The sequence below is a fragment of the Crotalus tigris genome, unplaced genomic scaffold, assembly GCF_016545835.1.
Source record: "Crotalus tigris isolate CLP2741 ecotype Arizona unplaced genomic scaffold, ASM1654583v1 scf7180000019068.10715455, whole genome shotgun sequence".
NCBI lineage: Eukaryota > Metazoa > Chordata > Lepidosauria > Squamata > Viperidae > Crotalus > Crotalus tigris.
Window position 1 is genome coordinate 1,379,679 of NW_024097358.1, and position 13,212 is coordinate 1,392,890.

Below are 13,212 nucleotides of genomic sequence, written 5' to 3' on the forward strand. Positions count from 1 at the left end.
ATTTTTTTAATATAATGAATGCACATGTCATAACAGGTTTCACCTTCATATATTCCTGTGGGCAGAAGGAGGTAGATGAAAGATGGAATTACGTAATGCATGAAAGTAGCATTTGCTTAGACATCAGCTAAACCACAATGGATTGAGTTCACACAACACACGAAGGTTTAGTCGTTGGTTTCCTACAGCATGCAAAGCAAAATGTAAACAAACCAAGTTAGCACAATGGGCAAACACAGTCATGTTGACGGTTTATAGCATCCTGGAGAAAAGGTAGTCAGGGAAGTGCTTTAACACACACATACGCACACACACACACCTTTAGGGGACACATGTTAGCTGTGTTCCAATATTTGATGGGGTGAAACAATTGTCCAAAGCATCAAAAGGCAAGACAAAAAACAATGGGTGGAAAATAATCAAGGAGAGAAGCAACCTAGAATTAAAGAGAAATTTCCTAACCTAACAGTTTGCCTTCAGAAGTTGTGGGAGCTCCATCACTAGAGGCTTTCAAAAAAAAAAAAAAAAAAAGTCTGGACAACCATTTGTCTGAAATGGTATAGGATTTCTTGCTCAAACGGGGTTTGGACTAGAAGACCTCCAAGGTCCCTTCCAACTCAATTATTCTATGTTCTATGCTCTCACTTGCTTCCAATTCCTACATGACATTAGTCATTACCTGCCTGGCATCTTCCAGATGTTCTGTACTACATACCTTCTTTCCCAGTCAATTTGGTGCAATCTAGGGGATTAAACTAATAAAATTACATTCTATTTCTGAAGCAGTTCAATTCTGCTAATACCTGAATGAGAAACTGATTGTTGCTCCCTTATGGATAATGAGACGTCGAATGCTGGTAATGAGAAGAATTAGAATCCAACATATCAGCTAAGACATATTTGTTTAACCATGGTTTGCTGAACAAATGGGAGTGGGTTACATCTGCTCAACACATTTTCAATTTTGTGCAGCATGCAAATCCTACACATACGCCCCAATTTGGCTGAAGAATTGGAGGATAGACATACAACATTGCTTTTCCCCCCCTTTTTTTTCTTTTAAGGGACCATATGTAATTTGGTCCATCAAAGTTGTTTTAAGCTTGGAGTTTGTCCTTTAAAAGAAATGCAGACAGAATATAATTGTAATCCTCCAAGACCATTCAGAAGAGTGCCAAAAGCAAGTTTGATTCTTGCTTAGTTGCTCTCTCCGAGGAGCTAAAGGTTATAAATAAGCAGAGAAATACACATCTATATTTAGCCTGCAGAATAATGTCTAGCACACTCTAAAAAGCAAAAACCCCAAATGAATTATGGAAAACAAAATGTCAATGCCTCCATTCATGCAACTGAACCGTAAAGCAACCAACCACATTTTAGCCTAACACATCGTGCAGTTCTAAACTACAGAAGATGGTTGGTCCGTAATTCAGTATGTTGTAAACATCCCAAAAAATGGATTTAAAAAAAAACCCAAAACCATGGTTCAATTAAAGTCAGACGTCTAAGTGGGAGAGCTTTAACCCTGGGCCTTTTTCTGTTTCAACCTGGGTGGAATGAGCTGCCACATCAGCTGTTTATACTAGAAAACATGCTTCAGCTGGTACAAGTGGATCATTCCTTCATCCAGATCAACGAGAATGTGTTTGGAAATGGTGTCCCCATTGTAACAGCTTTAAAAAAATCAACACATTATTAATGTAAAGAAGGAGGCAAGATCAGCAGAACATCCCTTTGTCTGGAGGAATGTCCCACCTAGGACCACTTGAAGGAACCATCAAGCATCAGAGACCTGAATGCTGCTATTCGGAGTTAGCATCCTAAGAGCAAACAGAACACCTGGAGATCATCTGCTCACAACCTCATGATTGCATTCAAATGGTCCCTGGTTCTACGTTTGCATTTTTGGTAGAAATTAAACTATGAAAACTTCTGTGTAAAACCATGTTTGTCTGGGGTTCTGTTGGCAGCCAACAGAATTCTCCAAAGTCCTAAAAGACCCTGATGTTCAAGCAGTTGTGGTTAAATTAGCTCCCCAGGGTTTTTTTTTAACTCCTTGTTAAATCTCAGCAGTTTCTCCTTGTTAGTTCTCCCATATCTGCTCCCATTTGCTTTGTTAGGAAGTTAGCTACCCTTGGCTTTTGATTGATTTTCCCATATCCTGTTCAGCAACCTACCAGCTTTCAATTCCAAATGGAGCAGTATATTAAGGGAACCAGGTTTTGGTTTGGTTTGTTTTTTTAAATGTCTAAAATGACAAATGGGCACCACGCAACTCACGTTCTGTCTTTTTCCCCCATACCGGTTGCACGGGGCTGCCACAAACTATATGTGGGAATCTGCAAAATTAAATATTTACATCTCCTCTGAAAAAAAAGAACAACAATTGGGCAGAGTCAAAAGTAAGAGAGCAAGCAGCTTAAGTGGCTGGGTTAGAATAAATTAAGCCAAAAGCTAGAAACCACACAATAGTTCAGCCGACTAATGCACAGCTTCTCTTTTCATCTGAGGTGGAGAGAAGGTTCAGTCTTAGTAGCAATGTAATTTGAAAGGAATGGTCAGTAAAGGGTCAGCTATTGGTCACACTGGAAGCCAGTTTCTTCCTGGAAAGTTCCTGGCGCAGCAGCCCCAGTCTTGTAAACCCAGTTACACACTTGTTCGCAGTCATCTTCCTCCATTGCTCATTTGCATTCTGGCTTGCTCCTGTGTTTTGGGAGACAAGCACCCATCCCTGCCTTTTCCAACTAGTCTCAGCAGGTTGAAGAAAGTCATTTCCACCACCACAAAGGTCACAGGAGTTAGAAGTTCTGTTGAGATGACACTGCATGTGCTTGTAGCTGTAATTGTTTTTGCTTTGCACGGGCTGAGCATCATGCTTTATAAGGCCATGGGAAATCTGAGTGTCTACATGTATCAGTAAATTCCTCTCTAGCTTGACATCGGGAATGAGTTATCATTTTTTTTTTAGACAACATACATTACTGTGTGTGTGTACATACAATCCACATAAGCCTGTTCTTCCAATGGCTCTTCTCTTGTCTGTTTTGTTAGTAATTTATTTCTGCGGTATTACCTTCCTGATCCCCTGCTGATAGAGTTTACATTTTTCCGGTCTTTATTATGTTCATTTAGTTCTAAACTCTAAATCTAGTTCTAATCTGCAATCCCTGGGGTCTTCATTTTTAGTATAAATTAAATTCATAAACAATCCAGGCAAAGGAAGCGCTCACATTTTCTACCACCCGCAAAGAGATACGCGGTTCTCTGTAGATGTCAGGGCTAAGTTCTAAATGCAAGAATGAAAATGCATCACTAACAAAAATAAATAAATAAGCAGCTGGAGAGGCCCAAAGAGGATTTTAAAAAAAAATTGAAGGCCAAAGAAAAAGACACAGCATCATAGAAACTAGAGTTTCCTTCGGGCACAGATGTCTGCAACAAGACTCTGTTTTAATAAACAAATGAAGAACTAATTCAAGGAAGGCTTCCTACAACATTGAGAAAAAGCATGTGAGAAACCCAGCTGGAGTTATTTCCAAACTCTGCTTGGAATCTTCTCTCCCTAGCACGCCAATTGTTTTCAATAACTTCAGCTGTTTGTTAGTCTAACTAATAGCCCATTTAGATCAGGGCTATCTAATCTGGCAGGAGTTTTCAAGTGTTCAATAAAACATTTCCAAGTCATCTCATTAAACAGACCTTTGAAAACTATATCACCAAAAGAGCTGTAGAGTGAGCAAGCTGCAAGCTTTTCTATTACAAATGAGCTGGGAACAGTTTTCATGGGGTTGGTTTTAACATATTGTGGCACGGGAAGCCAAGCAGTAAGACTTATAAAACAAATCAGGGTTTTGTTTTGTTTTGTTTTGTTTAAAAAAGTCAGGCTTGTTTAGTTTAGGGGCAGTCTCCAAAGGTATAATATTAAGTACCAGAATTCATAGAAATGAACATGTTTGCAATGGAATTTTGGAAGTTAAAGTCCAAGTATATGGTATTGGGCTTGGGAAAGCCTGGCTTAGTGTGATTCCAATTTTTCTCTTTTTGAATAGGTTATTCAGTCTTCTCCATTTCTGCCTTCCAAAGATGCCATATCCTAACTAATTATCTGTAGCCAGCATGGCCAAAGTGATGAGAATTGCAGTTCACCATATCTAAAGGGAATTAAGTCAAAGCAGGTCAAAGTAGAGCAGGGGTCTTCAAACTTGGTCCTTTTATGACTTGTGGTCTTCGACTCCCAGAATTCCTCAGCTAGCATCCCCATGGCCTTTGAACATACTTACCAATGACTAGTTGCATGCTTTTCTGAGTGACCTAATTTTCTGGCTTGTACAACACACCATATCATAAATTAATGGTGGTTTTAGACATCATCCCATGCAAGAAGTTGGTGAGAATGAGAGACAACTGCCCCAGATAACTCATGAGCTTCTTGGCTAATCGTACTTCAACATTGGTACTCTACCGTCTTAGCCTGATTTATTGCTGTAATCACACAACACTCAACAGCTTCACCAAAACTGAATTATTCCAATTTCCTGGGCTCACACAATCTGCAGAGCCACAAACTAGCCAATCATGAAGGATTGTGCAAACTCTGTCAGGTGCCCACCAACCCCCATCATTCTCTTTCTACCATTACTGGCACAGTCTGCTCAGCCACTTTTACCTCTGCTTTACCAGATGTCTGGAGGTAAATAAATGCTTGACTTAACCTCGACACTAGTCGCAATAGCACTTAGACTTACATACCGCTTTGTAGTGCTTTGGTGACTTTGGGCCAATCACCAGGAAATGATGAGTTGTAGTTCTGCCTTTGGCATGAAAGCTAGCTGGGTTCACACATCCTTCACATTCCATTCACCATTGCGCTGCCCCTAATATTGCACTTCAGTGTTGCGTTATACAGTGGTATTTAATACGGTTACAGCTTTGGGATAAAAATGATTTTTCAGCCTAATTGTCTTTGTTTTTATTATCCTGTACTGTCTGCTAGAGGCAGATGGTTAGAGCAGGGGTTCCCAACCAGGGGTGCGAGACAATATTCCAGGGGGTGCAAAAACTTGGGTTTACAAATTTCAAAATTGTAATATATACATGCATAATTCGTGGCCGTTATTTTGAACTTTGTAAGGATTGCAAGAATATATCAGAAGCGTTCTAGGGATGCAGGGTATAGAAAAGGTTGGGAAACGCTGGGTTAGAGGGAACCTATGACTGAGGAAAGCAACCGTAAATGCCGGCGTATAAGGCGACCCGGCGTATAAGACGACCCCCGTCTTTATAGCCGAGCCGCATTCCTAGAACGTCGTCTTATACACCGGAAACTACCAGTATTTCCGGCATATAAGACGACTCGGTGTATAAGACGACCCCCGTCTTTGGCGCCGATTTCAGCGCTCGCGGAAGTCGCCTTATACGCCGGCATTTACGGTACTCTAAAAGATGTATCTAAACAAGTCACTCTGGGAGCCTGGCATTCTGCAGAGCAGGGCTGTCAACCTGCTGGCCTGCGGGCCAGATGCATCATGCTGAAACCACACCCACCCCATTGCCGGTAATGGGGAAAAAGTCCCAATACGTTGCACGACATCACGTGACGTTGCGAGTTTGACATGCCTGCTGTAGAGAGAGATCTTCCATAGGACAAGTGATGAGAAAGTTCTACTCTATGTCATCGCCCGCTCTATGTCATCATTACCTGTAGGCCATCGTCTCATATATCCCATTATTGAATCCAAGGACATAAATGATGTGGACCAATTGAAACTCTACCTCAACTCCTAATAAGATTTGTAGCTCAAGGGAGACTAAATGCTTCTGGAGGTGATTCACCCATCATGCTAACTTATCCTAGGTCTCAAAATGGATTAAATTAATGCAGATGACTGGGTTTGGCTAACACACCGGGGCCAAAATATTATATTGTCTATTATATTGTGTGACCCGGTCTTCAAGTTCTTCTTCTGCTTGGAAGAACACTAAATCTAGTTATGAAATTAATCTACATTACAACCTCTTAAGAGGTCGGTATGCAATGGTTTGTAAAAGAGAGCTACCCTATGTTTGGCTGAACTCTGGTTCAGTCTATTGCATAAACCCTGCTACATGGTTAATTTGGAGTTTAGAGGATTGTGTGAATCCACCATAAGTTTGCATAGCCTTAGAGTAGACCGTAGCTATTGATTCCAGAACATTTATCTGACTGCATGTCAGTCAATTCAATCTTCTCCTTTTTTTTTTTTTTGCCCCCAGGCACATTAAATATTTAACATCAAAGCTTGTTGGCTTAACTAGACTGAAGTTAAGTTAGAATTTATCACCAGTCCTTTTAGCACCCAGACAAATTGCCTTCCTACGGGAGAGAGAGAAGCAGCGAACCAAGAAACAGTACTGAGCCAGCACAGAAAGCAATATGCAAGGATTAAAAAAAAAAAAAAATCAAAACCTTCTCTGCAGCTGAAGAACACAAGGAGAAAAAAAGAGACCGCAGGACATCGGGAGAGAATCAAAGTTCAGCAGAGGTCATCGTAATGAAAACTCAAAGAAACGCTGGAAAGCGTTTTCAGCTGGACAAACTTCTTCAGGGGGATTTGACCAATATGAACTTCAGTCCATTGACACACACAGGCAAAATGTCAAGCTTTAGCCCACAGAGAGAATTGTACCGGTCAGGCAACCTTCCCCCAAATTCTGGTAAATATTGTTTGTTTGTTTTTTAAGAATGTGGGAAGCGTTAACCAACGGCTGTGTTTTAAGAAAAAGCAGAAAAGTATTTAACATCGCTGACATATCTTTTTCCTTCTGTTCCACCTAAGACAGTGGTTCTCAACCTTTTTAATGCCGCGACCCCCCAACCGATCATAAGTCGAGGACTACTCAACCGGTCATAAGTCGAGGACTACTCAACTGGTGCAGCACCGTTTGCAGAAGGGGACTTTTGGCGGGCTCAGCAGGGCAGAGACAGCCTGGACAATTCCTATTGGCTTTTGAAAGCCAATAGAATTAGACTCTGTTCAAGAGAGTCTATTCTATTGGCTTTCAAAAGCCAACAGAATGAAAAGGAGTAGCACAGCTAAGGAAAAGGGGGGAAAAATGGCGGACTGCGTTGTTTGGCGACCCCCGTGAAATGGTCGTTAGACTCCAAATGGGGTCCCGACCCACAGGTTGAGAACCACTTACCTAAGAGATAACCTGGCCCTTTCTGAGCACTGCTGTCTACTTGTTTTTGCAAACATTAGTTTTGCTATCATGTTGTGCCATATGGACTATGTAAGAATTCAGTCTCTTGCACAGAGACTTTTCTGCAAAGAGAATTTTCTGTAAAGCATCAGAAGCACCTTCTGTAATTATTATTGGCCACAAGATATGCAGGGCAGCCAAAGGTTCCATTTAAATCCATGGCACTGAATCCTCTCCCAGACAGCAACAAGTCCTGCAGATGGGAAACGGCACAGCATTATGGTTTGAAGAATTCTTTAAACTCGAACCGATTGCTTAGATATTTGCTAACAATGTTCCCTTCTTTTCTGGCTTTCTACTAATCACGTGGGAAAATCATGTACATCTTAACCCCTGATAACTTATCAATGTCCTTGATAAAAGAACTCAATCTTTTAAATTCTCTTTTTTTTTTGCACAGGCTATGTCCACTTACTGTCCTCATTCCAAAGGTTACCCTGGAGATCTCCAGATCTCCAGAAAAAAAAAAAAGTCAACAAGATGGATGCTGGATCAGAACATGGGGTAAAGCTGTCCTGCAAGAAATGAAAAAGGGACAGAGAAGACCTCCAAAATAAACTGCCCAATAAATAAATCAAGAAACATTAGCCCAGTGAAGTTAGCTGGCCTCCCATTGTTCTAAAATCTGCTATGAATATTAAAGCAGTTGGGTTTTCCTTTTGCGTTAAACCATAAATCACAATGGCTAAACCACAAACAAGCTACCTTAAGGCTTCATGGGATGCCTGATTCCAGGCACTGATCAAAGTGCCTTCACCTGAACTAAATTCCTTCTTGCCCTTGTGTCTTAGATATATCACTCTAGACCAGGCATGGGCAATCTTGGCTCTTTTATGACTCGTGGACTTCAACTCCCAGAATTCCTGAGCCAGCCATGCTGAGGGGAAAGGGAGAGATTTCCAAGCTGAGCCATGCTGGCTCAGGAATTCTGGGAGTTGAAGTCCACAAGTCATAAAAGAGCCGAGGTTGCCTATCCCTGCTCTACACTACAGCCGTGATCATGTTGGCTTAAGTTGTGGGTTCATACAACTGATAAACAGCCATGACTGACAGATAATGGATGGGTTCAAACAACATACTCAACAAGCAAGCCACGGTTTGGCTTATCAATCCACACAAGCTCAGTTCAGAAATCATAAGCATGCTAAGGAACCATACATTCAGCTTCTCCTTGACTAGTCCACTTTTAACCTGCATGGAAGAAGATGCAGTCATTAATTCAACCACACGAGCACCTTGTAATCTCAAGCAGTACTATCTAGTCTTCGTTTACCACCACCAGAATAATTAGAAAGCGTGCTAAGAATCGCAAAGGTGGTTTTTCAAAAGGAAACTGGACTGCTTTTTGAGGACGAAGTCAACAACGTTTCGCTTCTCATCCAGGAAGCTTCATCACTTGTGGTGGATGGTTACAACTGATGAAGCTTCTTGGATGAAAAGCAAAATGTATTATTCTCCTTCCTCAAAAACAAAAAAACCAGTCCAGCTGCCTTGTGAAAAAGCACCTTTGAGACAACTATGACCTGGATGATTGAGAATCTCCATAGACATGTGTTAGGAATCCTTTCTTCCACTTGCAAACCAAAGGAGATGACCAGAAATTCATAATCTGCAGAATGGCCTTTGTCAGAGCCAGACGCAAACACAATATAACCTAAAACAAATCATCCTGACTCTCCTCTTGGACTATAAGCAATGGACTACAATCCCCATCAGCCCTGGCCCAAAGCCAGCATCGTCTTCTTACAATCAGAAGCTGATGGAAAGCTTACACCAGTGGTTCTCAACCTGTGGGTCGGGACCCCATTTGGGGTCGAATGACCATTTCACGGGGGTCGCCAAACCACGCTGTCCGCCATTTTTTTCCCTTTTCCCTAGCTGTCCTACTCCCTCATATTGGTGGCCACACCCACTTGGGGGTCACCACAACATGGGGAACTGTATTATGGGGTCACGGCATTAGAAAGGTTGAGAACCACTGGCTTACACAAAGGATATTAATGAAGAACAGTGCCCACCTGCTCTTATTGCTGATGTATCGCTATTCACAGCTATCCTGTCTTAGATGTTGGGTCTCTCCTCATCATACTCCCGAGCACAGGCCGACTTGTCAATCTCCTCCCTGGTATGGTACCCTCACGTCTTAGAAATTTCTTTCACTTTATCCTTGCCTTTTGAAGCAAAGCATCTCCCATCCTGAGATTCGTTCATTAGGAAAGACAGTGGTCTGTATTTTGATCATTGGGCTTGCACTATATCCCTTAACCATGATGTATTGCACCAATTCACCCAGTTTACGAAGACTAACCAACAAGGGTCCTCATGACTTAAAACTACTGCATAAACCATCTATTATTTTTAAGGTGGGTCTGCACAATGTATTTTTCCTATGATTAGCCGTGGTTTAAGCCAGGAAGCCTATAGTAAACCATATCCTAATTGCATGGATTGATTTTTAAAAACAAGCTCAGCTAAGCTAATACATGTATATGTTTGGTTAGTTTGGGTTTCAGCATGAATGCAGCCAGCGGCTTTACACTTGTATTAACAGACTCCCTAGCCTAGTCCAAAGGATCCTGTTGAACTCCGAAATGGGATGGAGTAAAAAAAGACATTATTAAAATCTGATAAATCTGCCAGGTACGATCACCAAGGGGGGGGGGGATAAAATACTGTCAAGAATCTCAAAAGTTCCAGTTTTGCAGACATTTCAAAGTCTTCCTCCTCTGTTCATTTCCTTCTGCCCCAATAAATAAATAAATAAAGACACCCACAGAGAAATCAATTAATCTTATATATATTGCAGCTGGGAAGAAATATATAAATAGCTTTATAAATGGTATTAAATTGATAAGGGCATGTTTTGCCGGGTAAAAATTAAATATTGATTCATTTCCAACAGGCAGTCCCCTCTGGAATCCTTCTCCGGTTATTTTTCTGGTTGTTGTTGTTGTTTTCTGCCCTTTTCTTTCAGCTGTCGTGTTCTTGCTAAGTAATTACCTTTTGTGTCCTCTCTTTTTGCAAATTTCTACTCCTAGTCCCTTGGACACAAAAGTCTTCTGCAAAAAGTTGAGGATGGAGATTAAACGTTAATTGGCCCTGAGCCAAGATGAGGAAGAAGGGTGGAGAAAAGGGGAGAGATGGGGGGGGGGAGAGAGGGAGGGAAAAAACATTGAAAGAGTCACAAATTCAGCCAAGGAGGTGGAAGGGTGTGGTATATGGATGGGTGGGTGTATATGTAGGAGGGATTGGGGCAGTTTAGCCAAAGTAGACAATAGCTTGGCTATTATTGTTCCTAAAAACCAGAAGAGCCTTCCCAAAGGTGCTTTTCCAAAAGGCAACTGGACTTTCTTGTTTCTTTTTTTTTTCTTCAAAAAAGTTTCACTTCTAATTCAAGAAGCTTCTTCAGTTCTAACTCAGAACTGAAGAAGCTTCTTGGATGAGAGAAACGTTTTCAAAGAAAAACAACAACAACAACAAGCACCTTTGGGACAACCCTGGGTGATGGAGCATCTCCATAGACAGCAGAGCCCTCCTTCAAACTTTTTGCTCAAGGAAGAATGGGACACCCATCCGGGGAAACAACCTGAGAAATAATCTAGGTTTGGCCATAGAGGAAGCGAGTTCAAAACCCCAGCCTCTCTTCTTCAAGCCAGCCAAGAATTTCCCTGCGCTGGAACAAATGGAGCCGCACAGGTTCCAACTCTCAATGTGGTAGTGCCCTACCTAGAAAACCTAAAGGTGGCATTTGGCCAGTCTGGAAGGGGTCCTTAGTCCAAGGCAGACTTCCAGTATCTCAGGGGCTGCCCCAAAGAAGAGGGAGTCAAGCTATTCTCCAAAGCTGACAAGAAGCAGCAACGGATGGAAACTAATCAAGGAAAGAAGCAACCTAGAGCTAAGGAGAAACTTCCTGACAGTTAGAACAATTAACCAGTGGAACAACCTGCCCCCGGAAACGGTGAATGCGCAAACACTGGAAGTTTTTAAGCAGAGACTGGACAGCCATTTGTCTGAAATGGTGTAGGGTTTCCTGCCTGAGCAGGGGGTTGGACTAGATGACCTCCAAGGTCTCTTCCAACTTTATTATTATTATTATTATGGATCATCGCACAGTCAGCCAGATGTTCAGACTGGATTTGGCATTTTGTTTACCTATCGAGTCCTTACCCAGGACCTGGGATAGGCAGACGTGGATGGTTGATGGTATTACAGGTGGATGGAAGCAGTTCCTAGTAAGGCCTCCTTTTGCAATTGACTAATGGCGAATTTGTCAATGCCAATGGTGTTCAAGTGGTGCTCCAGTTGTTTTGGGGTTGCACCCAAGGAGCCTATTACTATTGGTACTACTCTTGCTTGCTTTTGCCACAATCTTTCTATTTCTGTTTGTAGGTCTTTGTATTTTGTTATCTTCTCCAGTTCTTTCCCGTCTATTCTGCTGTCTCCAGGCACTGCCACGTCCACTATCCAGACTTTTTTGTTGTTGTTGTTGTTGTTACTACTACTACTACTACTACTACTACTACTACTACTACTACACCACAAGGTGCCTGGGCATCTCATCTGTAAAATAACACCTCAGCAGATCGGTACAAAAAAAATAAAAAAATAAAATCAGGGATCTGCCACTGGTTTTCAAAAAGTCAAGCAAGCTGAATGGGATGCTCAAGGTTTTGCTAAGCTCAAAAGCCCCCTTCCAGCGGACAAGGGGCGGGTGGGAGGCGCTGGGCTTCAGCTCAAAGGAACATACATCTGCTACCAATTTTTTTCAAGGCACCCATCCAGTCGAGGAAAGTCCTCTTGGCTTGCAAGGCAACGGACAACCCCCCCCCCCGCGCGCGCGCTTGAAATCAATGGGGAATCGACCCGGCTGGGACGCACGTCGGGGGAACGAGGGAAGCCCAGCCTGTCGCGCCATCCTCTCCGTGCCTGCTCGGAAGGAAGCGGCGCCGGTTGATGCGGCGGCTGGACCTCAGCGAGGCGACTTCGGTCAGGATCGCGCCGCGCCCGGGCTAACCTGACAGGCGTCGCCTGGCCTCGCCAGATTTAGCCCCCCCAAAAAAGAAAAAAAGTGGGGGAACAAAATCTCAGCCTCGGACGAGCGACGTAGTTTCTCCCTCGCCAAAGAAGGAGAGCAAGTTGCCTTCCGTTTGGGCTAACTACGACAGGATCTCGCTCTTCGCCTCCAAAAGCTTTGCACCGCTCCCCGCGCCGCTTTCCACTCCGCGCGCCGCCGCCTCCTCCTTCCAGGAGGCTCGCGGGAGAACACGCGGCGCCCACGCGTGGGGAAAGTTGCTGGCGGGAGCGCAGGGCGCGGGGCAAGTGCGGGCAAGGCGAGGGGGGGAAACCAGGTGGGTGGGTGGGTGATGTCTCCCCTACCCCCGCCCGTCCCTCCCTCCCTCGACTCCCCCAGCCCCGCGAAAGTTGCGCGCCTCACCTGCCCAAGGTTGAGGTAGCCGTAAAGCGAGGCCAGCCGCTCCGCCTCGCCGGCGCCCCCCAGGACGCGCACGGCCCAGTGGTTGGTGTAGGAGACGCTCCGGGAGCGCCTGGCCGGCAGGCAAGCCGGCAGCGCCGCCAGCAGGAGCAGGCAGCTCGGCCAAGAGCGCATGGCGGCGGCGGCGGCGCCGGCAGCCCGAGCTGGACGCGCCTGGAAGGAGCCCCGCGGGCGAAGCGGAGCGCGCGAGACGGCTCGGCCCGCTTTGCCGAGCCCGCCGAGAGCGTAAACGCGGACCGGGAGACCGGCTGCCTTAGCCCGCCGCTGGGTGGAGCCTCGACCTCTTAAGGCGGACGCGGCCGGCCGGGAGGGAGGGGGGGAGGCCGGGCTGGGAGGGAGGGGGGGAGGGCTGGCTTCCCCCCCCGCGCGCGCGGGAGCCGAGCTGCTTCCCCGGGTCCCGTCTGCGCACCGGAGGTCATTCCTCGCAGCTCTTCGGCGGAGGAGGCGGCTTGGAGCCGGTGCCAAGGATGCTGCAGCAAAGA

At 44.4% G+C, this 13,212-nt stretch overlaps 1 protein-coding gene across 2 annotated transcripts in view; it reads right to left on the reverse strand.

The window, feature by feature from the left end:
• PCSK6 (proprotein convertase subtilisin/kexin type 6) overlaps positions 1 to 12,975 on the reverse strand; it is a 77,990-nt gene extending 65,015 nt beyond the window's left edge. For both annotated transcript variants that reach the window (XR_005558623.1, XM_039359178.1), the window contains exon 1: positions 12,674 to 12,975. Coding sequence is in view for 1 of the 2 variants with exons in the window: in XM_039359178.1 (XP_039215112.1) it covers positions 12,674 to 12,844 (171 nt within the window). In the remaining variant the exon portion in view is untranslated. The remainder of the gene's footprint in view (positions 1 to 12,673) is intronic.
• Between the last annotated feature and the right edge of the window lie 237 nt (positions 12,976 to 13,212).